This window comes from Colias croceus, chromosome 5 (assembly GCF_905220415.1).
Source record: "Colias croceus chromosome 5, ilColCroc2.1".
Taxonomy (NCBI): domain Eukaryota; kingdom Metazoa; phylum Arthropoda; class Insecta; order Lepidoptera; family Pieridae; genus Colias; species Colias croceus.
Genome location: NC_059541.1, coordinates 7,748,428 through 7,758,715, shown reverse-complemented (window position 1 = coordinate 7,758,715; position 10,288 = coordinate 7,748,428). Strand labels below are relative to the sequence as shown.

Sequence of the window (10,288 nt, the reverse complement as noted above, 5' to 3'; positions counted from 1 at the left end):
TCAGCAAAATTGATTTGTAAAAACTGCGCGAGGCGCCGAAAGGTTGGTTACGCAAACAAACGTAGAAATAATGTTGGTTAATGAAAGAAATTTTCACTTAAAATATTATAAATAATTTATTCACATTCGATTTACATAGATTCTTAGACTAGAAAAAAACAGTTTGACAAAACATTATTCAGGCAATATTGCCTTTCAAAGGTAAGAAATGTATAGAAATAAGTAAGATTTCAAAGAGATTTCAACAAATGCTTCTTCAAAGCTAAATATAGCCTTTACCTTGTTACATACACATATCACATTCTGATCACATTACAGCCATTGTCTACAAAACTATACACATTATATTGCACTAATTTAAAATATGTATGTCATGGACAAGTAATAAACGGGGGCTTCTTCATAATGTCTGTGCATAATGCAGCATGAAAACATAATTAGAGCGAAAGATTGGGTTTGGTTCCGCATTTGAAACTACATAGAGCATCGACTTGTACGCTAGCTTAGTTTGACCAATTAAAAGCCAGTAAAACTATATAGAAATATGTGCCCGCCAAGACAACAATTACCTAAATATTGACTTGTAAAAAATGCGCTGATTATGAAAAATGTCCCAATGTATTTACCTCGTCCATAACATATATAAATGTATATAACATTTATTACATCATTTAATCTGACTCCTAAACATTTAAATAGTCTCTTATCAAATACTTATTAAAATTTAGGAACGAGTCAAGGTAACTATTTACGTATAGGAAAACCCACATTTTATTTACGCTGAACATAATATTGTATATATAATTATAATATAAAAACATAATATAATAGCTGATATAGAATATGATAAATAAATAACAGTAGCTAGAAAATACAAGACGGCAATAAATTATGATTTATTTGTTTTCATAAGTTTCTGCATCATTAGTACGTGCATCAGGATTGATTTATTTGTTTTCAAAATAATTAATGATAAGAATAAAAAAATATATTTCACCCTCGACCCTTCCATTTATTAAGTCACTGTTACCCGCTAGTTTTTAAACTCAATCTAAATTATTTAGTTCAAGTTTCTAGCATTATAATTCCGTCAAAAATACGAAATATTCGTTCAACACCTTGTTTTAAGGTAGGTGTTATTATCGTTAAGCAACACTGAAAAAAATACAGAGTTGCATACTTAGAATATGGAAAGGGAACATCAGTGGAACTGGACCTTGAATAAACCACGCATAATCTTGTAAATTCGTAAAGCTAACCTAAAATCAGTGCGCAAAAGCAAAACTCAAGGCACGTGCCTACTCAAAACATAATCCTATTCATAATATTTACAATGAGATAAGTTTATTTGCGAAAATCGTTCGATGTTTTTCGTATCACACATCGTTTTACATATCTTTGTTATGTAACAAGAATGTTTAGCCGCCACTGCACTATATCACCAGTTAAAACCCAAAGTCGTTAAGCACTGCGCTATGATATGATTTTAGCGTACGGATGTTCTATATGGCCATATTGTATGGCCAATAGCGTGTCCTTTAGTCGTTGGTACACAGGTAAGGTGTGTTGCATTGTGGGGACGGAAATATTGCTGTCCATGTAGCCCACGTTACTGATCGGCGTTATGATAACCGCCGTGCCAGCTCCGAACATCTCTAGTAACTGTAATAGAGCATAAAACATACATTTCATACATCTAATCTAAATATTATAATTTTAATTACTCGTCTCGGAATTGGAAACGCATCTATTTCGTTCGTACTACAGTGTTGCTAGTTATTGAACCGATTGAGTTGTAAATATGTTTTTTAGAGAAAAATCGCTTGGATCAATAAAATGTTTTACTGTGTGGAATAAAAACAACGATGAGATTAAATAGAACAATCACTCCATAAAGATAAATTAATTGACCGATTAGTTTAATGGCTACGACTTGAATTTTTCCTTTAAGGGGGGGGGGGGGGGGTAATTATGCAATTACATCTTTACAATTAATGGTCTAATTACGTGTATTCTCATTATTATACAACTTTGAAACAGCAAAATCATTCATACAAACATGATGTGTGGTTTTAAGATAATCATTTTTAATAAAAGATACATACCCGGCCTTGACTGTTAAGTTGTATCAACCGCTCCATAGTTATAACCTCCTCTTTGACCGTGACATCTTCCCATTGGCTCGCTAACTCCAAAATAGACCGTCGAGTGACTCCCGGCAGTATGAGACCATTTAATGGCGGCGTGCTCAACTGTTTATCTAAAAGAAATGCACAAACGAGTTTAGTCTAGAATAATCTGTATGATGTGAGCGACCCCGTTTATTGCTTCAGATGCGGGACGAGAATTTACGGGTCGAGGGGTCAGAACCGCGCGATAACATGACAATATGTACGCTTACACGGATAATGATAATTATGGGAATTCATATCTTGTATGTGTTTATAGAAACTCGATCGCGTGATGTTTGAAAAGGGAGCAAGTATGGATTCCATTGATATGAGGCCTGGTGGAAAAATATTTAAGATTAAAGTTTACAAAAAATAGATTATTGACACGTAAATAAAACTAGATTTCTGATTTTCAACTAACCTCCGTGCTCATTGATGTAAACGATGAAGATATTCATAGCTCCGACTTCAGTCAGCTCTTGGTTAGGACCAAATAGCCATAATACTTGTTGATGTCCTAATTTTGCAGCTCGAGACGTTATCTCTGTACAATATACATAGGTCTCATTTTAATAATCCACACTTATAAGTCCAGATGAAGTTTCGCATTATAATATATTATCATATTTGTTTATATTATTTTAATTAACGCTTGAAAGTAGTTCAATGAAACTTATGTAGGCAATGTAACCATACAAAATAAAGTAAAGAACAAGTTTATTTCCTGATTTTTGAACTCTTGCTTTTATTCCATATTATATTATATTGTTGTACATAAAACATTTCTGATTCATGTATGAAATATGCAATTTAATTTTAAATTAAATAGGTAATTATAAAAAAAAAACAAAATAACGTTAATATTACATAACTTTTCAAATAATAACAATGATGCAAAACCCATTGCTCAATTATTAAATAAGAAATAACTTATCGTGAAATTAAACTTTTGTTTACATTGAAATACACACAACATATGATACCTTTATCGAAAGTTTATCTTATTATTTTTGATAAAACGACACAAGACCAAACAATATATGTAATTATCAACTAACACCTAATTTTCTAATTACATTTCATAATAAAAGTATTCATAAGAATTGTTGCTTCACGTGAACTACATCAAATACTTAAAAAGTATAATTTGAAATAAATGAAAAGAACACAAGACAAGCCTTCTATTAAGTACCATAAACAACAACTAACCAAAAATTTAGAATCAAAGCATTAAGGTCTTAAAATTGTACACAACTCTGAACAATAAACACATTAAATTAAAAAAAAAATGCTTACCTATCGTAGGTCCATAGTTAGAGCCGACTTTCCTATTGCCCACGCCTCCAGGGAACGCTCGGACCACAGTAGGATCCGCGTATATTGACACCGCTCCATCTGAATTCGTCTTGTAATACGCACTCACTGGACTTAGAATTGCGAAGAGCATTGCCGATTCTGGCTTCATTATCCCGAACGTAGGCTAAAAAAACCATCAAAAATTAATTAAAAAGCCCGTGTCATTGAAGATTAAACATAACAATAATTATTAACAATAACAATCGAATCGCGATATTGTATTGAAAACATTCATGTAACTTATTAGATAAGGAAATTTACGTTTGAAAAAATTTTTGTTATAGGCGCAATAACTTGAGTAAATATATGGTTATCTTGAGAAATAATTACGCAAAGCTATTAATGGTTTACATCCTTGTTTGTTAATCCATAAAAGTTATGAAGTTCTGAGAATTACTGTGTAATGACTAATTAGTTTCAAAAACAAAACTATGATAAATTAATTTTATCAAAATGTAACTCAATATATTTCCTATGAATTAAACAGAAATTCGTAATCATATCTAAAATATCAACGTCAAAATAAACAGCTAGGTACTATAAATCACTTTACATCGCAATAACACATACGGGCTCATTAAGCATATTAGGATTGCTAAACGTTTATAGAATGTAGATATTAGATAATGTACAATTGAAAACAATAACAACAAATGTGAAGGAAATATACCTCAGTGCCAATTAATGTAGGTCGTATGTAAAGTGTCGACGTTTCCGAGTGAGGTACCCATTCCTGGTCGATTTGTACGAGCCGAATGATGCATTTGATTAACTCTTCACCGTCGAACATCGGCAAACCCGACCTTTGGGCGGCGAGATTCATCCTTTCCATGTTCAAATCAGGCCGAAACAATCTTATCTTATCATCGACCCCCCGGTACGCTTTTAATCCTTCGAACAACTAAAAAAATACCATTTGATAAAATACGACACATTTTTAATTTACTACGTCGTTTAAAATGATTATGTGTTTGTTTTATTTATAAGATTTTTTTACTCCTTACAATGTCATTTCCTCTTGCGCAAAAGGAAAAAATCTAAAAGTAGGTTATTTATATGTTTTAGTGATTTAGTAGATATTGCAATGTATAACTAATAAAGTATCCTTTTTATATATGTATCCTTTGTATAACTAATAAAGAGCATTTTTCTGATATTGAGTTAGTGACCTAGTCAGTGAATCCTACTTTTCTAGATAGATCTAATGTATCTTATAAACCAATTAGTAAACCAAAGTACATGAATATAAAACTCACTTGAACAGCATAATGTAGGGCTTTCGCCGCTGGGTGTATCGTTAAGTGCTCAAAGGGAGTGATTTCAGGTTTCTGCCAACCACCAAGCTCTTTGTAATAATTAATTTTGAGCATGTGATCCGTAAAATATTTTCCGAATCCCAAATCGTTCGCGTCTGGTTTGCGCTGCAGTTGGTAAGGTGCAGCCAACGACACTTGTAGGTCGTCATACTGTAATAAAAGATCTGCTATATAAGTGAATAGCAATCTATTTCTTTGTGATTATACTATTTAATACTATTGTTTTATTTATTGAAATATTTTATAAATCGGTAATGATTAGGTATCTAATGAACGATCCTAGGTAAGAGTTTACAAGTTTCGTTCAAAAACAATGTGCAGACGTTGTTGTCAACAAATTAAATGATATACCTTACACAAATTATATAAATTTAAATTAGAACCAAAAACAGTAATTTGCATACACTACTAACTTATTTGACAACAACAAAATTGTAATAGCGAACAATAATGAGCCCCAAAATACGACGTTTCGTTTCATGTCTGTGCATATGATTACCTTGAAGGAAGTTTCTGGTGTGACATCGGGGCGTGGCTTGTGTGCGGGCGCGGCCGCTGACGTTACGGGCGCGACTTGCTCTAGAGTTTGAACATTGCTTTCCTCCAACTCTTTGTAACGTAGCGTCGAACTGCATCGACGCAGATTCTGCATTTTGTGCTGGTTCTCGTAGATCCATTTTACTAGAACCTGTAATAAAATGATTTTTCTACAATTTAAGGTGACATTCGATTATTATGAGCGCGTAGGTTGAGAAATATTTTGGTAAAATCTGGACAACTTATATTTCTTTATATATATAATATAATTTTGGCAGAACTTTTTAAAATTGAATTAAACAATAATGTCAAATTAACGGTTAAACTCTACGAATATTGTAGAATAATTTGAGCGTCCCATTAACATAAATGATGTAATTTATGTAGTTCGTTACCTCTATACGTGAATTAAATCTTTGTTTTAATTCACGAATTAATTAATTAACGTGCCAAAATTATGAACATTCGAAAACAGCTTAACCGACGCGACGCTTATCATAGTTTTGCTTTTTATTAACCTATTCATTATTCGGTTAACTTTCTTCATACTGTTGGTAATATAGTCAAAATGGCACATCAGTGGATGAAAGAAAATTTTAAAAACCTTGTATTATAAGTATTATTTTGAAGAAAATGTAACAACGATTCTCTACTTTTTAGCGTACCTAATTCTGATTTATGGTACGGCTTTGTATTTCATGTTTTCATAGAAGATACAACATGACTAACAAAAATAGACGAACTATTAGATAAACTCCACCTTCAATAAGAAAAAATTAGAAATATGATAATTGTAATTTCATTTGAAATAATAATGCCTGAGTGAAATAAATTGGAACATGGTACTAAGTACAGGAAAAATCAAAAGGGGCAAATAAAAACGTTCTAGGACCTAGGTTAATTAAAATTATTAAATTAGTTTTTCTATTCGTAGTATTAGGATATTCCTTGAAAGAGCGACTGTGATAATGAAATTCTGAATACCGTAAAGGCTAGGGGTGTTATTCATATTTTTTTCCTTATAAGTTAATTCATTAATATGCATTAATACAGATTCTTCCAACGGGAAGTGGGGTGAGGTCCTGTACAATACTGGACAGGCTTAAAAATTGATAACATTGAAGCAAAAGATACAAGTTAATTTTTATGTTTTAATACCTACCTAAAGATTAATATTTTATTATGTTTAAATAGGTCACATGTTTATCAGTAAGAAACTTTGAAGATAAACAATAATTATTATAATCTGTATGAAAGCAAATTAACTAGTTAGTCTGGTTAATTTAATAAAATTGCCGCCATTTTATTAAAAGGTAGGTAGGCAAATAAAAGTGGTTATTTTCTGTGTGTTTTTATATTGTGTGTATTGCATTTAGTGTTAAGTCAGTAAATCTTATTTGAATGCAGTACCTACGGGTTATATTTTTAAACAATATTATAATAATTAATTATTATTTATCATACCTACTTATCGCGTCAGTTTCTGGCAAACACGCGTGCGGAGGCAAAACAATTTTCAACTTTATGTAGCTATATTTTAAGAATAATATCATGTTCTTTTTAACTTAGTTCAAGTTAAGAATCAAATTTATACATAGGAGTAATTACTCCTACGATAACCATGTTAATATTTTCACATTACGAACAGCACATTATGAGATTTTAACTAATAAAACCATTGTTCAGATAGACCAAGTATTGCTCTTTTATTGGCGCCCAAACAGAATACCATGCCCTGTTGATTTTATTATATTATGTAATACTAATCTACATTATAAAATTAATGAAACCCGTTTTCCTTGGTCAAGGCATCACGCGTGAACGGACCGATGGACCGATGGACCGATTTCGATAATTCTTTTTTTATTATATTCCTTGAAGTACGAGGATGGTTCTAATGGAGAGAAAACGTAAATATATACCACAGGCGTAGCCGGGGCGGACCGCTAGTATGTAATAAAGAGCTAATTTTTAATACAAAAAGGGTCAAAAGTGTAGGTATTGAGCTCAGATGCTCAGATTATAATATGACTGGACTTTATTTAAACTTAAAAAATAATAATAATAAAAAAAAATATTCGTTTATATATTTAACAACATTTTTATGATCATTTATTTATATTCACTGAAAGTAAGTACAATTTTCTTTCCCAATCGGCATGAAATATTGCTGTTGTAAAACTCTACTTAAATTTAATATTTACATAATATTATGTATTCTAAAGTGTATACAAATACATACATGAATTTCGATTCTGATACAAATTGTAAATGGGACCAAAATGATTCTTTAACCAACAAATTATTATAGAACTACATAAGATAATTGTAGGTACAGATTTAAGAAAATTAGAAAAAGATATTAAATAATTATTATCTGGAATAATTATATTATTTCGATATACATCAATAAATAATAATGTATCTACGTGGTCTTGTTTCAAGAATTAAAATAACAGTTTTACCAGATGAAAAATGAAATATGAATGAATCAAAATTATTTAAAAAGAAAAACATAAGTCAATCAATTTGCAAAAGGCCGTCTTATCACTTGCTAGCTATCTCTATCAGGCAACCCCTACAATAAAAAAACAAACCTCAAAGCAATCAAAATAACAGAGATGAAGGGTTTGGGAAGAAGACAAGCCTATATCTTACCTTACTACGACGAAGAGGCATTTTAAAATTCACAATTAATATTAATTCACTAGAAAATATCACTTTATTTGTTGTTCGTTGTTGTAACACTGTTGTTTCGTCACTTATTTTTTTTTTATACGAAAATATATACAGATGTCGAATATAATATCTCGAAAACTTTATTCAATAGTTGCTCTTAGTAAACTGACTTCACTTGATCTACAGCACAAACATTTAAAGAGCAGAAGATAAGATTGTGGCCTGACCTTTGCTGTAGTCATTCATAATCAACGCAAATTATAAAGCATCACTTGATAACGCACCAGAAGTTATCAAAATAAGGATTACGCACATTTATTTAGGTGACATGCGCTTTAATAACGGGGATCGCCAAACGACTGCGTAGCTCCTGAAGTGGCGCTAGGGGTCGCGACGTTTGTAATGGGTCACCGACAATCCACCTCATATACATTTAAATGAATATGGTAATCATATTAAAGAAACGACGCTCACCTACTCTTTACATCACGAATTATTTTACATTAATGACGCTTGATAATAATTCATCTGTACTATTGGTTGCTGATATAGCTTTCAGCGGCGTAGTAGCTTATAGAATATCGAAGCAACAGTAGCGGCAGATCTAGGAAGGAGTAGGGAGCTGCTAGCTAACAGAGAGAATGGCTGCTTTTCTATCGATTCAGTATTTTAGTTAAAGTCATCTCATATAATCAAATTATTATTTATCTATACTAATATTATAAAGCTGAAGAGTTTGTTTGTTTGTTTGAACGTGCGAATCTCGGGAACTACTTGTCCAATTTGAAAAATTCTTTCGGTGTTAGATAGCAGCCCATTTATCGAGGAAGGCAGTCTTGCAATAAAAAAAATGTCTGATGGATCTATCTAAAGGCAAAAGATTAAAAATTACGCGTTAATAAATGACTTTAAAGTTAAGTATATTTTCCTGCGCGCACTATTAAACGCAACCACTACCGCCAGCCAGACAGCCCGGACTCTAACCGAAATAGCAAGAGAAACAGTATATCAAAAACCCAACTATACTAAAATAACTTTTTTTTAAAACGTTGCTAGCTCCCGTACCATAATAATTACGTAAATCTATATACATATATAAAACTCAAAGGTGACTGATATAGTGATCTATCAACGCACAGCCCAAACCACTGGACGTATCTGGCTGAAATTTGGCATGCAGGTAGATGTCATAACGTAGGCGTCCCCTAAAGAAAGGATTTTAGAAAATTCATCCCCTAAAGGGGTAAAATAGGGGATGAAAATTTGTATCATGTAAGTAAATTTATCTTTTCCACGCAGGCGAAGCTAGTACTTAAAAAAATTCAGTCTAAAATATCGGTGATTTTGAAATTTATTTGATCAGTTGAAAAAATTAATTGAAAGCTAGCTTTCCGCCCGCGACCTAAATCAATGGGGTTTAGGTCGGGGGACCGTGGAGGCCACGCAGGGGAAAGATATCCTGAAAGATAGATTGGTCGTTGCGGCCTGCGCATGCGTTGCGTTCGTTGCGCAACGCATTTTGGACGAATTAACCCGGAAATTGAGAGAAGCAGAAGAAACCATTAAAACTAATAAAAGGGCATCCAGACGTTTAAAGACAACTTTTTCCGGTGATGTCGCACTTGCATTGAGCAACAGGGAAGTAATTTTAAAAATTTCTTGCAATTAAATACCTTGTTATTGGTTTTACTTTGTTTTCATTAATCATCATGTTAATTAAAATTTTGTACTTACCACATTTAGATTTCAATTTTTCGATTTAAGCTTTATGAATAATAAAATGAAATTTTCAGGATAGCTACCGGATTGAATCTCTAGGACTATTTGATGACTATAAATATTGTGTATATTTGAAATAAAACATGCATTATTAAGTAGCTACAAAACTAGGTTACACGTGTACTCGTTAGTATTATTATAGTTAGTACTTATAGCTAAATTTATTCACTAGGTACATCTCAACTCCACCGCAATAAAAAAAAATACGAACAATAAAATTAGTTTATTTTAGCTTACTTACTATACCCGGCGCGGCGAATGATGATCCCTATGACAGTTCTTCCTAGTAGTTAGTGATTGCTCGTATGATTGGTCGTGTCGATACTTTACTATTTTATAGGCAAAGGCGTGGTTTGCATTCAGCCACGTCGGTAAACATGTTTTTACAATTAATATTATAAAATGAATTTTTAACTAAAATTTTTAATGCTTAAAATTTTTATGCTGCGA

General features: G+C 32.0%; 1 protein-coding gene across 1 annotated transcript; it reads right to left on the bottom strand.

Moving 5' to 3' along the window:
* Positions 1-90: 90 nt before the first annotated feature.
* On the bottom strand, positions 91-8,397 carry LOC123691680 (branched-chain-amino-acid aminotransferase, cytosolic). The gene is made up of 8 exons (XM_045636196.1): positions 8,039-8,397; positions 5,343-5,531; positions 4,784-4,993; positions 4,198-4,428; positions 3,468-3,651; positions 2,593-2,715; positions 2,106-2,260; positions 91-1,662 (listed from the first exon to the last, which is right to left on the bottom strand). The coding sequence occupies exons 1-8, from the start codon at positions 8,057-8,059 to the stop codon at positions 1,474-1,476; spliced, it is 1,302 nt and encodes a 433-aa protein (XP_045492152.1). The 5' UTR covers positions 8,060-8,397; the 3' UTR covers positions 91-1,473.
* Positions 8,398-10,288: the final 1,891 nt, after the last annotated feature.